At 44.6% G+C, this 19,366-nt stretch overlaps 2 protein-coding genes across 10 annotated transcripts in view; one reads left to right on the plus strand and one right to left on the minus strand.

The window, feature by feature from the left end:
* Positions 1-423: 423 nt before the first annotated feature.
* LOC147029263 (cyclin-dependent kinase 2-associated protein 2-like) lies at positions 424-17,513 on the plus strand. Its single transcript, XM_085880203.1, has 4 exons — positions 424-873; positions 2,080-2,141; positions 9,231-9,357; positions 17,264-17,513. The coding sequence occupies exons 1-4, from the start codon at positions 819-821 to the stop codon at positions 17,329-17,331; spliced, it is 312 nt and encodes a 103-aa protein (XP_085736329.1). The 5' UTR covers positions 424-818; the 3' UTR covers positions 17,332-17,513.
* Positions 14,825-19,366, minus strand: part of LOC147029264 (uncharacterized) — a 104,356-nt gene continuing 99,814 nt past the window's right edge. For all 9 annotated transcript variants that reach the window (XM_085880196.1, XM_085880192.1, XM_085880195.1 and 6 more), the window contains one exon: positions 14,825-18,591. In XM_085880196.1, the coding sequence (XP_085736322.1) occupies positions 17,969-18,591 (623 nt within the window). In that variant the 3' untranslated portion in view covers positions 14,825-17,968. The remainder of the gene's footprint in view (positions 18,592-19,366) is intronic.

Genomic DNA, 19,366 nt, shown 5'->3' on the forward strand with positions numbered 1-19,366 from the left:
CCCAGCAATATACCTGGCAAGTTTCAATTAGATCGGCTTAGTGGTTGTCGAGAAACAGCGGTGACAGACAGACAGACAGACAGACAGACAGACAGACAGACAGACAGACAGACAGACAGACAGACAGACATTGTTGTTATTGTAGATATATGTAATCACATGATGTCCAACACGAACATCGTCCAAGAGAGCGTTAACAAATCGACCACACACGATGTTGGAAGCTCCTGTGAGGGAAAATATACATATTTTTAACCAAACACAAAAAAAATAACCTGAGGGTGACACGTGACACATAATAAACAACACACGTTGCAAATTCGGTGCACATCACATATTTTACCGCCATAGTAAACGACGAGTCATTGTAAAACCCGTTTTATAAAGGTTTAATCTCCTACGTCACTTCCGCTTGTGCCGTGAGACTCCAACCGGAAGTTGGCGAGTCCGGTGAAGCGAATGCAGCGTCGAGTCGGAGAGCTGTGCGAAAAGGATAAATGACACCTCTCGGACAAATGAAAGGGCGTGGCTTCTCTCGTGTTGTCATTGAGGCCTACACTGGCCTTGGCGAACAATCCTGCTCCATCCTATTGTTCGCGTTTGATGTCCAGTTTATATTTTTCTTGTGACCTTTCTTCCACAGGTTGTAGTAATCTCTCTTGTTTCCTGCTCCAATCTCATTTGATCTTCCAATCGTGTTTCCAAATTTAATGTCACAGTCTCGGACGAAGTGGAGTCTGAGAGCCGCGGACATCGACTAGTCAGTCCGACATTGAAACTGCTCGACAGGAAACGTTTCCCATTTGTTTTATTCCCGCATGGCGTTCAAACCAACAACCTCTTCTCCTGCTCCTCAATGCAGCACCGGCCAAGGTGAATACGAACTTTCAGCTCCGCCATTTCGGAGAACCTAGCTGTTCGTGGAAGCACGTAGGCCTCCGGAATGTATAAACCGATGGAGTGGCCGACAAGGCGGCCCATGATATGAGGCCAGTTATACTTGCTCACCACGTGGGAAATGTGTCATGTTGGGCCTCACCCTGGGTTGTTCCTCACTCCTCACCCTGGGTTGTTCTTCACTCCTCACCCTGGGCTGTTCCTCACTCCTCACCCTGGGCTGTTCCTCACTCCTCACCCTGGGCTGTTCCTCACTCCTCACCCTGGGTTGTTCCTCACTCCTCACCCTGGGTTGTTCCTCACTCCTCACCCTGGGCTGTTCCTCACTCCTCACCCTGGGTTGTTCCTCACTCCTCACCCTGGGCTGTTCCTCACTCCTCACCCTGGGTTGTTCTTCACTCCTCACCCTGGGTTGTTCTTCACTCCTCACCCTGGGTTGTTCTTCACTCCTCACCCTGGGTTGTTCTTCACTCCTCACCCTGGGTTGTTCTTCACTCCTCACCCTGGGTTGTTCTTCACTCCTCACCCTGGGTTGTTCTTCACTCCTCACCCTGGGTTGTTCTTCACTCCTCACCCTGGGTTGTTCTTCACTCCTCACCCTGGGTTGTTCTTCACTCCTCACCCTGGGTTGTTCTTCACTCCTCACCCTGGGTTGTTCTTCACTCCTCACCCTGGGTTGTTCTTCACTCCTCACCCTGGGTTGTTCTTCACTCCTCACCCTGGGTTGTTCTTCACTCCTCACCCTGGGTTGTTCTTCACTCCTCACCCTGGGTTGTTCTTCACTCCTCACCCTGGGTTGTTCTTCACTCCTCACCCTGGGTTGTTCTTCACTCTTCACCCTGGGTTGTTCTTCACTCCTCACCCTGGGTTGTTCTTCACTCCTCACCCTGGGTTGTCCCTCATTTTGTTTGTTCATTGAAAGCCTTGATGGATTCTTTGTGTCGATGCTGCTCATTGTTGATTGTTGTTTCATTGATTTTGTACACACACACACACACACACACACACACACACACACACACACACACACACACACACACACACACACACACACACACACACACACACACACGTTTAACTTCCTTGTGTTGTGCAACTAATCGTCATCAGAACATCACCTAACCTGAACTGTGTGTTCAATCTTCCCTCTTCTCTCCTCCACTCTTCCATTTTGATTTCCAGCACCTCTTCCACCTCGTCCAATTTACAGTGACTACGGACCCCCCTCTCTTGGCTACATGATGGTAAATACTGTTTACTGACACCACCCTGACGCACTCGCCGACACCACATGATAAATATCACCTATGATACACACCATCACGTGATACATAACACCTATGATGCACTCCATCACGTGATAAATATCACCTATGATGCACACCATCACGTGATACATATCACCTATGATACACACCATCACGTGATACATATCACCTATGATACACACCATCACGTGATACATATCACCTATGATACACACCATCACGTGATACATATCACCTATGATACACACCATCCCATATGATATTTGTATATCTTAATTTCATCTGTCTTATTCTTGTTTTCAACAAGTAAGAGAGTGGAGAGGACACCAAGAAGTTTTTATTTCTCTTACTTATTTTTTTAAATATTATGAAGAGGATTTATTTTTTGTTTCTACAAAAAAGGAAGAAAAGTGATGATTCGTACTGGTTTCGTACATATTTTCACCGTCCCACGTGGCTCCTCGCTCTCGTGACATTATTCTTCTTTTTTTCAAAATCCATTTCCTGCCCTCGTATGGAAAAGTACTCGGAGTTGATTGGTTGTTGCTAGTTTTAAACCAGGCTGCACTCTCCAGCAGTTACGAGCATAGCATCCGCATGTCAGAAGCAAGCTTGGTGGATTACTTTTGCTTGCATCAGATGTTCATGTAAACAGATAGTCAGTTCATTTTTTTTAATCATTTTTATTTTTTTAGTTAAAGTTTTTTTCATTTTTAAAGTTTTAATTTAATTTCCACACACTGTTAATAAAACTCTGTACAAACTCTTAACCTGAACCGATTTTCGAATTTTAAACAGTGGAATTGAAGTTAACAGCCATTCCGACCGCTAAAAAGTGTTCATTTGGGATATAATTGAAATTCAGTATTGATCGTTTTTGAAACCGGTGTTTTTCTATTCCTGTGTATTAACCGCACCCACAACCTTTACCTTTTTTGCCGATAAAGTGCGGTTTATACACCTGGAAAATACGGTAATTTTATTTTTCAAAGTGACAATATAAACATGCACAATGTATTATCCTGTTTGAACTTTCATGCACGATACAGGTTTGACCCTCGAACTTCCAAACCTCCTGTGTCCATTGTGTTGCTAACACAGAGTTTGCATTTTGTAATCACACTGCAATTGCAAAATGTAAAGCGTGGTTAACAAATTGGTTCACTCCGTCTGTCTGTCTACGGACATCCGCCTTTGATCGAGGAACAACAACATTTTAATTGAATGTTATATTTTGAACATGAACCTGCAGTTTTGCAGTAATTTAGCAAATTTACCACACACTTGTCAAAGTGGACATCTCTCTGGCGGTTACTGGAGAACCACCTCAGTGCCGTCGAGTCTGGCATTTCACTCAGGCCAACTGACAAGGACTTCAAGCAGCCAACAAACTTCTAGACTGGTCTCCCATCTCTACTCTCACAGACATCAACTCATCCTGGGAATTCCTTCAAACAAACTTGCTCTCCCTCAGGCACAGATTTATCCCTTCTCATCTTCAGTTGTCCTACCCTTCCTCCATCCCATGGTAAACTGAAGCTTGTGGTGAGGCAGTTGTCCTGAATCAACTTGCATTCACTTCATGGAGAGGAAATCCGACTGGGGGTTATCTCAGATCCTTCCACAAAGCTCGGAACAAGTGTGTGTCTACACTCAGGAGAGCCAGAAAATAACATTTTTATAATCTCAAGTCTGAACTCTCAAACCTGTATCCCTCCTCCAAATCATTGTGGCATCCAGTTCAGTCTGTTTCTGGTGTACGTTCCCCCTCCATCCCCTCTCTAACCTCAAATGGCCGCACTGCTGATACGGCACGTGAAAAGGCTGAATGCCTAAACTCGGTGTTTGCATCAAAATCTTGTGTCCGAATCCCATCACTTTCTGTACCCACCTTACCCAGTCGCATCCAGCCTTCCCTGGACTCTGCTTCCTTTTCTCCTGACAAGGTGGAGAGCTTGCTGTCAAACCTCGACTCAGATTCTGCAACCGGCCCAGACGGCATCAGCCCACATATCCTAAAAACCTGTTCCTCTGCTCTTGCTCACCCTCTCTCTGTTCTATTCACCCTCTCCTTTGCTCAAGGTCATCTGCCATCTGCTTGGAAATTAGCAAGCTTTACCGCCCTGCATAAAAATGTGCAAAAACAGATCTCTGCAACTACAGACCAATCAGCCTTCTCCCAATCAGCAAGGTTATGGAATCCATCATCGCTTCAGACATTAAATCCTTCTTCTCCAATGGCCTGATTGCCAATCATCAATTTGGTTTCACACCAGGTCACTCTACCTTGGATATGCTATTTCTACCCTCCCAACAATGGATCTCCCCAGACATATCACATGCTGATACGGTCTGGCACCCTGCCCTGCTCACCAAACTCTCTTCCGATGGTATCCAAGGCCATCTCCACTCATGGCTTGCAGACTTCCTCTCCTGTTGCAGTCAATGTGTGGCCCTAAATGGAGTTCTCTCATCCCCTCTTCCTGTCCAGGCTGGAGTTCCTGAAGACAGCGTTCTGGGCCCTGTTCTTTTTCTGGTTTTCAACAACGATCTCTCCAACTCTGGAAAATCCTCTTTATCTCTTCTCTGATTACTCCATCCCCTGCTGTACCATCTGTCATCCCTCAGACCAGCAAGCAGCTGCTTCTTCGCTCTTTGCAGATCTGGGTAAAATCACAAACTGGTCCAACACGTGGAACATGTCGTTCAATCCGGACAAATCTCACACTGTGTCTCTCCGAAAGGGCCGTCTGTAACACCCACCCCCCCTCCCATCTTCGCAAGTCGCCGATTGGGCATCCTCCATCGTGCCAAGTTGGCACACCTGAACTCCTGACCATGTGCAAAGCTTTCATCCACAGCATGATGGAGTACTGCTCTCCCCTCTGCACTGCTGCTCCTGCCAATCACCTTTCTTGGCTTCACACTCTTGAAACCAAAGCATCAAGCATCAAGGATCATTGGCATCTCCTGTGGTGAGGCTGAATCTTTGGGTCTCTCTCCGCAGGGAGGTCGGTCTTTCTGTCTTCTACCGTCTCCTCTCCGGCCGCTCCCACCTCCCCCCCCCCACCCCGCTCTGTCTGCGATTTGTTCCCACCATATTTCCCCAGGGCATGCAAGGTCCGCCAGTAACTCCCTTCTGATAAAACTACCAAAATCAAGAATCACTGCTCACCTTCACTCTTTCATTCCTTTTTTTTTTCCTACCTTTGGAATAAACTCCCTTACTCTGTTCAATCACACTCTTCCCTCCAGGTCTTCAAAACTACTGTTCACCACCATCTCTTATCTTCCCCCTTCCAAAGCCAAGATCTTTGTACCCCCGCTAATCCACCCAAAACCCACCTCCTTCAAATTCCCTGCTTTCCTTCCTGAAAGTCCCTGTTGGTGTCCATCTTGTTTACCCTGTGTTCCCTGCCCCATCCCTCTCCCTTCCACAGATCTCCTCACATCTCTGTTCCCCACTGTTTTCTGCTTCCCTCTCCCATCCCTCTCGTCTCCTGCTCTCCTTGTTATACGTTCTTTGTGTTCGCTCTTATACGAGCCTCGCCATGGTTTCTATAAAATATATGAATAATATAGAATCTCGTCCCGATTGTGTGTGCGCAGAGAGAAGTGAGGTCATATTTTTACTTTCCCTACCTGCCTGGCAGTCAAACAAAATGGATCAATCATTCCAAGCAGGAAATCTTGTTTTCAGGACGTTTTAAAGAACACAAACAACAGGCACGAAGAACTAATGTAACGTATTCAATAAGGTGGTGTAAAAGACGCTGCACCAATGGCGATAAACTTCCGAAAAGTAATTTTTCTAAACCTTTAAAACGTTTATTTTATTTCAATTTACATTATATACTTGGACACTGGAGAACACAAATCACCTTCTTATCGCTTTCAAACACCTTCCATTTTGTAGTAGTTGCTCAAAATATTACTCCATTTTACACAATTTTGACCAATGGGATTTTCTACTCACGCTTTCAGAATTAGAGAATATCGAGATTCAGACAAAATCACAGCTCGTAGGAAGATTGTGCTCAGAAATGTAAAGGAGGAGTTTGAAAGACCCTTCCCATGTCCTTTTTCTCAATACTGTGTGGGGTATGTTTTTATTATTTTAAAACTTATTTTCTTGTTTTCTACACATAGTCTTGGCCCATGGAAGAGCGAGAAGGTACTCGTATACTGAGTGGATCAGGACTTTACAGAACAAAAGGAACAGCAAAGGGAGGGGGGAGACACCAACATCAGGGGGGGGGGGTTGGGGTTGGGTGACAAAGGGACTGCCTCTCACCTTTCTCGGCTTCACACTTGAAACCAAAGCATCTAGGATCATTGGTATCTCCTGTGGTGAGGCTGAATCTTTGGGTCTCACCGCAGGGAGGTCGGTCTTTCTGTCTTCTACCGTCTCCTCTCTGTTCAATCACACTCTTCCCTCCAGGTCCTTCTGGGGGGGGGGGGGGTTGGGGTTGGGTGACAAAGGAACAAAGCACGGAAAGTGCAAAGGGTGCAAGACCAGAAAGGAGGTGGTAGAAGACAGAAAGACCACAGACCTGTCTGTGTTAGCAAAGTGACAGGCCCATAGACTCACCCTCATCATGGGATATTCCAATAACATTGAAGACCTTGGTATCCACAGCATCAAGATGTGAGGCAGGGGAACACGACCAGATGGGAGAGCAGCATTCCATCAACCGATGTATAAAAGCCTTGTAGGTGGATATGAGTTAAGGTGTGCCAAGGAAGGACTTTGTATGATGGAGGATGCCCAACCAGCAGCTGGCTTTGAAGGCCAATTTTGAAATGTTTTTGCCCAACAAAGATCATGGCTGATTGTGAGACCCAGGAGTTTGAAGGACTGAACTTCTTCAGGAGGATTGGGGGGAGAGGGGAGCAAGATTGTCCTTTTTGAGAGAGATAGAGAGAGATAGAGATAGAGATAGAGATTGATTTATTGATTTGTCAGGATTGAAAGACATATTCCAAGTGTTTCACCAGATTGTGTTTTTTTTTTTTCAAGGTCTGCAGAGAGGGAAGAAGCTGCAGCCAGCCTGTCTGAAGGATGAGGGATGTCACGGCACAGAGTGAAGTCATCAGCAAATACAAAAAGAGGATTTTCCAGTCAGAGAGAACATTCATGAAGATGAGGAATAAGACTGGGCCCAGAATACTACCTTGGGGGCCGTCTCCTCTCTCCTTGCTTACACTGCAACCCATGGTTGCTTACACTGCAAACTTTTCCATGAGTGTTATTCTTTCACTCCCACCCAAAGTGGCCATGTATTTCAGGTCTGAATTCTTTCGCCTTGTGCCTATCAGCTCATCCCGTAGTTGAATTGCCAAATGTCTGACGCTCCTTTTTTTTGGATGTCAAATGAGTATAAGAGGGAGGAATAGGAGACATTTGTGGGAAAGTTATCACCAAGTCCAGAAGGGAGTATTTGCCATTGGAAGAAATTCAGGTGGGAAGGTTCACAGATTGAGTTCGTTCCATGGAGTCACACAAGCCCTTTGCTGAAATGCCATGGCTGGTGAGAGGGGTTACCAACACCCAGCCAAGTTGCATGGTGACAATTTTAATTGCCACATGGAGGAAGAGAGAGTTGGCATGAGTGGTTAAAAGTTTGTCAATGTTGACTGAGAGTGATGTAGATGGAGTTGTCACTGTTTGGAGAACGGCGCAATACAGACGAACAATAAAGAGCAATCGGAGATTGCAGACCCTTGCCATAACTTTTGTGTGGTGTTGGTGTTGTTTTCTGTGGTGTATTTTATGGTGCTTGTATTCTGGTGTGTTATGTAATTAATAAAAGATATAACTATAACTGCCACTTTATAACTGGTGGCAGTGATGAACGGGTACCAAGACGTCCATCCCACTTTGAACAATAATAAACGTCATGGGTCAGGGTCAGGTGTCCAATCAAGGCAGGGTGACCAATTGAATTTAGAATGGGATTAAAATAAATTAAACTCAAATCAAATGCAACACCAAATCAGTACAAGTTCTGCATTGGAGTAATCAGAAGGAACCCAAACAAGAAAAAAAGCAAAGATGAAGCCATCAGGAGGACCCTGGAGAGGATTCACATTTCAGCTGATACTCCTCCACCCTCAAACCCACTCACAGCTAAGTAAGTGTTATTAAAAAAATTAAATATTTCTGGCTGCCATACCATGTGTCCAATCAGGCTGAAATTTAAAAAAATATATTCCCAATCGGTGCTCAATCATATTTGTGAAATTTCAGGTCGATCGATGAAGCGGTTCAAGAGAATTTTTTTTTAAAGATTTTTTTCAATCCAATATGGCTGCCAGACTATGTGACCATTTATTTGTGAACATGCTGGTATCCCCTCGGCTTGCTGAAGGTGTGTGAAGTTTCCCCTCGACCCTGCCGAGCCATTCTGGAGCAGGGGATTTTAAAAGGGTTTCTGGTAAATCCAATAGGGCTGCCAAACCAAGTGACTTGTGATTATGTCATTGGGAGGGCACGTTTTGTTCCTCATGGATAGGTGGTCTTACCTGCAAGGTTTATCCTCGATCTGTTCAGCCGTTTCAGAGAAGAAGAATTTTGAAGGTTTATTTATTTATTTTAAACGTGGCTGCTACACCATGTGACCTATGACATAATTATCATTAAAACATTCTTCATGAGTAGTCGCACCGATGGTGGAAATTGTCTCAATCCGACAAGCGGTTGCAGAGAAAACATCACGTTGTGTTGGACAAGAAAAACAAACGAACCCACAGGCAATACCTTGTCGTCTCAAGGGCAACGAGAGGTGGGAGCAGAGGTGAAGTGTTCTATAACTCTGTCTTTAACGTTGAAACTAGTGGGACAATGTTGGTACAGAGAAGGGAAAAATCCAACAAAGTGTAAAGACTTGATGTATGAAAGTTAATTTTGAAGAGTTAACACTGTTAGATTGTATTCATTGTAAGAATGGGGTGAGTGAATACAAGTTAGGGTTAGAACTTTAAATGAGTGATAGCTTATGAAATACCAATGTGTGTGTGTGTGTTTGTGTGTGCGTGTAAACTGTGCTTTATTTCCCCCATTAGCCTGGCCCCACTGGGTCACAGCCCCAAAGCAAGTACGCAGAGCTTCTAGCGGTCATCGAGGAATTGGGGAGGGATGTACGGCCTACATATGCAGGGAGCAAGTCTGCCACAGAGAGGCTAAAAAGAGGTGAGGATATTGTGCATTGTGAATGAAATTGGAATGGAGGGTTGGGTTGTTTCCACTTCATACTGAACAACTGCTCAGTGGTTGCAATGCTCCATTTTTATGTCAGCAGAGTGATTGAGCAAAGTGTGTATGTACGCACACACACATACTGGAGGTGGATATTTTTAGACCGAGTAGGTCTCTGACTCTCCGTTGCACCTCCCGATACCCACCCATGTGTGGAGATGGCAGCCTTCAACAGCAACGTGTGTGTGTGTGTGTGTGTGTGTGTGTGTGTGTGTGTGTGTGTGTGTGTGTGTGTGTGTGTGTGTGTGTGTGTGTGTGTGTGTGTGTGTGTGTGTGTGTGTGTGTGTGTGTGTGTACACGCACAAATGAAGGTGAATACTTTGAGACCTGGGAGGGCTCCATTCTACCTTGTGACTAATTGGCTCTTATTAGCCGGTGCGTACTTGGCAGCTCCGTTCGGCTGCACCTGATACGGTTAGTTCTTGTAAGTACGCATTGAGGGCATGAGACATAAGGTGCATTTTATGCCTGGTATTTGCTTGATGGTTAGGGTGGTGGGCTTGGGATCCTAGAATCCTGAGTTATAATGCCACTCGGCTGTTGAATTAATACCAGGTGGGGTTGACTCTGCCTGTCATCCTTCCGAGGTCGGCAAAATGAGTGCCAGCTTGCTGGTATCCTGTGTCGGAGTGGCGGCCCGTACAGGATTGTGCCCAATAGCCAAGGAGACTGCTTGGGCAGCACCAACGCTCTGTACAGAGTATGGTCCCAATGGCTGGATAAGGTGCATTCGGTTTCATCGAACATCCATCCACTTTCCTCGGGCTTGGCGAATACGGCCTTGAGCCACACGATGGCTTGGTAGTGACTGCTTAGTATGTGCAGAGACAGTCTTGAGTGGATGGTAGTTTCTCAAGGTCACCGATTCGATAGAAAACTTCTGCGTGTAGACCATTGATACATGTAACTGTCGTCGTTGGACTGTACATTTTGATGATAAACTTCTCAATGTCAACATTGCGACCAAGATCTTTCAGTCGCTTCGGATACTTCAGGTATGTCTTTTCAAGCTGTTCACTTGCCATACCCACAGAACTGAGTGGATGTGTTTGTTCCTGTTAAAGCATGAAAGCCGAGGATATTGTTGATTTCGGGATCCAGACTTGTGCACACAATGCTAATTGAGAAGAACTGCTTCTCTTTAGATGTCTCACGAGTCATCCGCACTTCTGATGTGTCATACTGTATCAGCAGAGAACACACAACCATTCTTCGGAAATTCTGGTCGTTTGCACCATTTGCATGAACATTTTTTTTGTGGCAGATAATCAACACAATGTCCAGAATCGAGTTGAGTTGAGTTGAGTTGAGATCAACATTATGCTCAGTAGACGATCCAGCTGGGAATTCATCCCCACCTGATGGTATGACTTCCTGTTGATCTGATTGGTGTTGTGGTTTCTTTCGGAGTTGATCCCACAATAATTCAACGAGGGTCACAAGTTTTCTTCCAGCGATTATGAAAGTCTGTCATGCGGATGGGAGACACACTGCCGGCCCATTAACTATACGTCTCCTCTTTCGTTGTTCGATGCACTCTGGTCTCTGATTTGATGGACTTCCTTTGATGGTCATCAAAGACAATGTCTAGTCTTGTCTGAGAGCCTCTCGGGTAGGTGAGGACACGACGACAAAAACTGTCTGCGAGGTTGCTGAAAGTTGTGGCATTGGTTGGTTTTCTGAGAGCTTGAACCACCGCCATACCATCCACAATTGCACAAGTTGGTTCATTTGTTTCTGGCATGTTTTTCTCCATGTCATTGTCACACAGCCAATGACACCGATTTGCTTTATCTGTCGGTCATAACTCATGATTGACTTTTGTGACGACAAGAGGGGGCTGTGGCTAATTTATGTTGTTGTAGTCCTTTGATGTGTCTATCTTAGGACCACTACTTGTTGTCTTCAAAATAGGTCATGGTCTGCTTTGATGGTTTTGCTTTTACCAGCAGATGTAGTGACGGTTATCATGTTCAAATTTGTGAATGTTTTTGACTTGTTCTTACGAATGGTGTCATGGAGACTTCTGGGAGCAACCGATCATCCCCAAACTTTGTGAGTAGTTCTGTATCGCACTCTGAGGCTGAAGTGCAAGTCATGTTGGATGTCGTCGCTTGCTACATCGTTGGTGGAAGAACATACAAGTTTTTCACCTTGCCGATCATGGGTTACGCAGCTTACTTTCATCTTCAGGCTTTCGGACATTGTCCTCATGTTTCTTCATTCTTTGCGAGCCCCTGTCACCATGGGACCTGGAACCACTGTGTCATTCCAACCATCTGAACATCTTTGGGCAGTCTCGCTCTATCACTGAAGGTAATCATCCACCTGCCCATGGCAGTCTGGATCTTCGTTATACCTAAGATTCCTTCTGAAACCTTGCACTGCTAATTTATTTAGGTGCTCTCGTGCTTGGTCTGTTGAGATTTGTTTGAAGGATCCCATAGATTCTTTCACAACAAAATTCCCTACTATGAACTGTTCATACACGTGCGGTGCTGTCTGTTCTAGCTGCAGCATATCCAACAGAGAATCGTGAGTACTTGGTATGGTTGTATGTGGTCATTGGAGGCAACATTTTTGTTTTGGAGAACAGACCTGAAGGTTCCAATCATTTTCTCAATCAGCTCGGATGAATAGAAGAAAGGTCTGAACCATGTTGATGTACTGCTTCCAGAAAACGTTACATTTACTGTACATTATTTGGCTTTCTCTTCAAAGAACTCTTCGATGTCTGTGATCAGATCGTCGGAGTTGTCAACGAAAGCTTTCACTGCTTCTGGAGTGCCATCATGGTTCTTCTATTTGAAGTGTGTTGCAATCAATGTGGAGAGTCGGTCGACAACTTGGATACTGCGTTTCCCTTTGCTGTTGTCCCAGACTTGGAAGTTGTGGAAGACTTCTCCACATGGCTTCCATGGTGAGTTTGTGAGCATGGACCACTTGGTTCCAAATTTACCTTGCATAACTTGATTGGCAACACTTGCTCTGCACGCCAGCTTCAACCCAAATATCAGTGAGGCCAGATTGAGTAAAGTGGTGTCTGAGAATACCCAAGTATGACGCTGCATATGAAACTGGGCAGCAGTAGGTATGTACTTTGGTATATCGATATCAAATGAACATGTTGAGAATGAATACTCGTATATGCCTGAATGAGACCACAATTACAGAAAATATGTTTTTTTTGGCAAGTAGCAAATACAACCCATCGCTTTGCTGATGGGGAAAGTAAGTGAGGTGAGGATAAAGGGAGGGGGGGGGGAATTGGAGGGAGAGGGAGCGAGGAAGGGGAGGTGGTAGAGACAGACACAGACACGAAGACAGACGCAGAAGGGGTGGAGGTGGCGTTAGCAAAGAGAATATGTTATGCTTGATGAACGAACACGCACAAAAAAGAAAAACCTCATGTCAGAACAACTGTACACACAACGACACAACAGAGTTTGTGAAGTAATCTGCTGGCACCTCTGCAAAAACTATGTTATCCCAGTTCCAGAAAATTTGTGGGAACATGAACCAAAAGCAATCGCTGAAAACATGGAAGTGCCACTCACGTACGACCTAATGATCCCATTAAGTGTGAACATAGAAAACAAAGCATTGCAACCAGATATTGTAGTTGGGCACAAAAAAAGAGAACAAGGCATTGTTGATTGAGGTGGTAATAACAGTGATTTTGGACTAAACGATGCAGAAATCCAGAAAATGACCAAATACCGAGACCTCAATAATGAAGTGAGAAGATCCTGGAAGCTGAAGAAAGCCAAAGTTGTTCCATTGATTGCTGGAGCTACAGGAATGATGACAAAGAACCTCACAGAGATATTAAAAACAATCCCTGGGAATATCACGACAAACGAACTGCAGTTGGAAGTCATCCGGGGCTCAGTGACAATCCTGAAGAGAGCTCTTGGCACAAAAACTTCACAGCTTGCTCAGTGAATCGTGACCCCTTACTGAAATGAAGGTGGATACATTGAGCCCACCATGGGGGGGACTCCATTCCACATTGTGAAACCCACATATGTAGATACCAATCAACGACACACACACACACACACACACACACACACACACACACACACACACACACACACACACACACACACACACACACGGCTACTTTGAGACCTGGTAGGTCTCTGTTTCACCTCCTGAAATCCACTGACATGGAGATAACAGGCAACAACAGCAACTTACACACACACACACGCACACGCACACGCACACGCACACGCACACACATTTGAGACCTGGGGTGGGAGCATTTAAAACCCACGCTATCTTCCTGGCAAAGGTCTGCTTACATGCATGCTCATACATGCATTGACCTCTGCACCCTTCAGGTTGGCTCACTCTCAATCTGATTCATACATGCCACATTCTGAGAGAGAGATATATATATATATATATATATATATATATATATATATATATATATATATATATATATATATATATATATATATATATATATATATATATATATATATATATGAGTGATTCCGGCAGATGTTTCACCCAGTTTATCATCCATCCGAGAGACAGCGCACACACTGATTAATCACCCTGCCTGTGAAACATCGGGATGACAGTTTATAGCTGGGTCAGGATTCAAATTCAGGTTAAACAGAGTGAGCATGCGTACATCTCGGCTTTCCTGCCGTGATGTAATGATTCATTACTTGATAACTGAAAACATTTTTTTACTCATTGTGATCATATAAATTATTTTGCCTTTCTACCTCGGGTAGCGAATCGTGGTATCGCCATTGAAGCTTCAAGAATACATGCTTAGTGGCTTTACCAAACATTCCACGACACAGTTGAAGAAACGTTAAATTTTTTTAATTGTATTTGTCGATGCCAAAGTGACAGGTGTGTCATGGAAGAACGCACAAAAAGAGAAACGTCGTGTAAAATAAAATTTCACATTTTCAGCCAGCCACCCACCGCCTGTTGCACCGCAGAACAACACGCGATTGGTCCCTGAACTTTGTTGAAGTTGATCCGAATAATGTAGACTGCTCACCAAGTGGCTTGAGCACTCAATGAAGCACTCCAACAAACGGTTGATCAGAAACGGCTCACTTGGCACGTGATTAGCAATCACCGAACTATCATATTAAACATACACCTCCCGGAGATGGCCGAATTGGACAAATGGACACTTTCCTAGGAGTCGGAGCTGCTGCCAAGTTTGTTTCTGGAGGTTAAATTTTGTAACTGGGTTTGGTTAAAGAGATGCTCGCGATGATCGTACGTGCGGAAATTAAATAAAGCCACAAACGCTGACGTCTCCAGGCATTCATAAGCATTGCAATGTACCCAGCGATTCGTAGCTATGATGAACGGGCATTCGATAATACGAGGGGCCAGTCAATAAGTAACCTTGAAATATTTATCACAAATTGTTTATTGCATGTACGTGTGGAACAAACGTGTTATTTTTCAACATCATCTCCATTGTGTTCAATGCATTTTTTCCAGCACTTTTAAGGCCTAGATTCCTCTCGAAAAAAAAAAATATATAAATATATATATTGGCTGCTTGTGTAGGCATTCGTGCACCGCCTCTTGGACCTCTTCGTCAGATCGGAAAGGGGTTCCACCAAGCACCTCTTTAAGTGGCCCAAAGATGTGGTAATCCAAAGGGGTGAGGTCTGGTGAGTAGGGTGGATGAGGAAGATACTTGATTGTTGCAGCTGTAGTTCAGAGAGTATGGGGCCGAGCATTGTCATGCTGCAGCAAAACACTGGTAGTGAGTTGTCCATGACGTTTTGATTTGATTTCTGATTTCAGATGATGTTTAAGGTCGCAGTCTGATGCAATGATGACTGTGGTCCCTCTGGGCATGTAATGCTCTACAAGTGGGCCTCAGCTATCCCAGAAGAGTGTCAGCATCACTTTTCCAGCATACGGCTGTTTGCGGAATTTTTTGGCCTTCGTTGAAGTTGAATGGCGCCACTCGTTGCTTGCCCTCTTCGTTTCTGGCTGAAAGTAATGGACCCAGCTCTCATCTCCAGTCACTACACGTTGTAAGAAAGCGTCACCTTCTGTTTCGTAATGTTAAAGAAGTTCTTCACATGCGTCCACCTACCGTTCTTTCAGTTCGGGTGTGAGTTGTCCAGGCATCCACCTTGAAGACACTTTGTAGAACCCCAAAATGGTGTGCTGAACCGTGGCTAATGGTCAATTTGGAGACCACTTCATCCAGTATAATGCGACGGTTTTCCCTAAGCACGCGCTCTACTCCTTTAACCATTTCTAGTGTGTGGGCTGTGTGAGGCTGGCCCGAGCGAGCAGCGTCTGCCATACTGGACACTCCACTTTTAAACTTCCTGTCCCAGTCGTACACCTGCTGCAGCGATAAACATGCGTCACCATATTGCATCTTCATTCTGTGATAGATTTCACTGGGATTCACATCCTCGCTTCCCAAAAAACGGATGACAGAACATTGCTCCTCTCTGGTGCATGTTTCTAAGGGAGCCGCCATCTTGGAACTGCTCTCATGACGTCGTACGCTCAATGTTTCCCGATCTAAAACGGGCAAAACATGACGCTTACCCATCGATATAACACGTGTCGTCTATAACTACACACATTACATTGTGTAATTTACATCGCTATTTTATGGTTACTTATTGATTTGCCATCGTATGAGTGAGGAAAGTGGAAAGGGGGGGGGGGGGAACAAACTATCGTTAAGAAATCATTGCGTCCTGTTTCCAAATCAAGGGATGGTTGAGCAGGCCAAAAAACATGGCGGCTTCAGAATATCCCATGATGACCCGAGTAAGGTTACCCAGGATATGCCTTAAGGTCCATTTAAATCAGGATGCCACTCACCGATTCCAGTGGTTATTCTTTATTTACTTTGTTTCCTGTTGTTGCTCAGCTGTGAGAGACATTCTCTGGAATAAAAAAAAAACGTGTCCAGGGCAGTGGGATGAACCAGGTTTGTTTATACACCTCCTAAAACTCAGTGGATTAATTTTTCGATATGAAGGAGCTGTGTTTCAACCCGCTATTCCACTTTGTGTTGCATGAAGGAAGGTGGAGGTATGATACGTACTTCCTGCACAGGTATCTCTGCTGTTTGCAATAGTCGATGTAAAATGTTGTTATTCCAGTGAAAAGTGGGCATTTTATTGGGAACCCAAATTCTTTACAGGATTCCTCGGAGTATGAAATTCCACCAATAACCGAAGCCACGTGAAAAATAATCCTGTGTTCATAGCTCCAGCAGTGCTAGTCTTATTAAACGGTGAACCGTTGTAAACCCTCTGCATATTCTATTAAATGGTCCAGTTTCCAGCTCAAATTGCAACAACACTGTGCAGGGTACGAACGCCTGTTTAAATGTGTGACGTTACCTGCAATGTTGTTTGGCTGTGTAGAGTTCCTTTGCTTCCTGTTTTGTACCATATGGAAATGGCAGTTAAATCAACGCACTTGGTAAATTTTTATTAGTGAGTTTTATTACTCACAATTAGTATTAGTGAGTTGGCAGAAATAAATTTATTTCCTAAAATAAATCGTGATCTTCAACTTTTCCAAAATATCAGGAAGACAAAGGGGGAATGGAGGGAATGCTTATTTCCAGTGTTTGCCGATGGTACGATACCATACATTGTGGTATCATCAGATTTGGAATTTTGAGTATCAATGTAGTGCATTGCTTGTGTAGATTTAACAAACTAGACAAAACAATAATACTAATACTGCAAAATCGACCAAGTGGCATTCATTTTGAAGAATCTTTTTTTTAGTATTCAGTCAATAACGATGGCATAACGTTTATATTCATGGTGTCCTTTCCTTTTCTTCCCAGGTATAATCCACGCTCGAGCGCTCGTACGTGAGTGCTTGGCCGAGACGGAGCGGAGCGCTCGCTCGTGATTCCTTTTGGGCGAGGTGGGCCGATGGCTGGCCGGGCCAGCATCGTGGAAGTGACCAGGACGCCTTGTCCCGATGCTTACGTGCAGCTGGAATCCTAATGTCCCGTGATTACTATCGTGCCTGCCCCTTTTACAAGTGCTGTTATGAACAACAGGAATAAACTTTGATGGTTTAATATAAAATGCCTCCTGAGTTTTCCATTCCAATCAAACATGTATAAAGGTATAAAAAAGTGGGGGGGGGGGGGCACGGGGTCAGGAGGTGTCAAAAAAAGCACAACTAACCCACCGTCTTTCCACTTCGTTTATACCTGTTATTGTCCACCCTTCGGCCTTCCATCATGAGGGTTCAACCTGTTGTTTTTCTCCCCTTAAATAGCCCTTCCTTTACCAACGAGTTTTTAGTTTATTTTATATATCCTACTTGTTTATTTTGGGACCTTCCACATTTCACATACAAAAATGAGGGAACCCTAACCCCCTCATTTACCTTGCACGTCATCATCATCTCATCTCACCCACATATTTATCTTTCTCTCCTTTTCTCAAATTGCCCCACCCTTCTCCCCTCCTCACCTTCTCCCTTCGCATGCATGCAGGACAGCCCTGTATTCCTCGTTCACCACCATTGGCATGTTTCATTGCAGTTTTCTATCGATATCTCGCCCTTTTTCTTTATTTTGGCTTACCCTGCGGAAAGGTGAGTCTGTGCTGGGGTTGAGGGTGAGGGGTTGTTGTGGTGGTGAGCAAGGCATAGACAGAGGGCTTAGTATTGGAGAAGAGAGTGTGGAAGAGGGAGAACATGATTGGAAAAGAGATGCCATGGAGTGAGGAGGATGGGATAAGAGTGGTGGTGCAACAGACTGGAAGTTGAAAGGAAGCTGAGAAAATTGGGAAGTGTACGTATGACTGGACCAGTTTCCCTTGTTGTTTGTGTGCAACGCAGCTGCTTGGTGCGGCCTTGTGTTGATGTGGCTGACTCGGTTGAGGTTTGCGTTCGTGTTGGTGTGATCGAGGGCATACCGTTTGTAGTTGGGAGTATTAAAATGAGGAAGTGTGTTACACTGGCTCGAGTTATAAATGTAGGTGGACTGATTAAGGTTCTGAGTGGGGCTGCTGGATCGAGTGGGACACGAATGAAGAGAAAGCGAATCGAGGGCAGAGTCGAGGCTTCTGGCAGGTGATGGTGGAGCGAGAGTTGGAGAATCTGGAGGTATGCTTTCAATGGAAATGGTTGGACTTGTTCCATCTTGACAATCACCTACAGGGTACAGGAATAATCATTCATTGTGATGAGCACAACCATGACATGAATTAAATGCTGTGAGTATATCAAACGCATTACAAGGCACGAATAACATTTTCAAACAACAATGGCACTCGGTTTAGAGCATACCTCCGCCAGGCTGAACAGTTTACATTTTGTATCCCACCGATAGGTTGGATCTGAATCCGGACCTAAAACAAAATCGAATCGGCCTGTACTTGTCACCCAACCAACTCACCCACTGGGTTTCATCAGAATCCGTCTATAACGAGATATCGTGCTCACAATCAAACAGAGGGGTGAAAACATAACCTCCGTCCACCTTCAGTGGCGGCGATAATTTGCCAGACAGGATGGTGAGAGACGTGGTCGAAGTTAATTTTTTATTAAAAGCAAAAACGGGCATCTTGTCGTGAAAAAGAACGACATTGATCAGGAATATAAATATATTTTGAAAAAGTCTTGAATGAAGACAACGAGTGGAAGAATGACCTGAATGTGATGAAGTTGAAGGTCCTGAAGAAGAGAAGAAGTGAAGAGGATGTTACATCGGCTCGAAGACGAAAGAAAGGAAAGGCGGCAAGTCCAGCTGGATTCCTGGTCGAAATGTTCGAGAAGGTTGGAAATGTTGGAATCAAGTGGATGATTTTGTGTGGAAACGTCTGGAAAGGAATGATCTGAAGACTGGGCAAATAGCAAGCATTGTGCCGTTGTTCAAGATGGAAGACTCCTTTGTTCATGTTATTGAGGAGTGAAACTGACAGAGCAG

Source organism: Eptatretus burgeri, chromosome 4 (genome assembly GCF_056783735.1).
Source record: "Eptatretus burgeri isolate ZD-2024b chromosome 4, Ebu_testis_v1, whole genome shotgun sequence".
Lineage (NCBI taxonomy): Eukaryota > Metazoa > Chordata > Myxini > Myxiniformes > Myxinidae > Eptatretus > Eptatretus burgeri.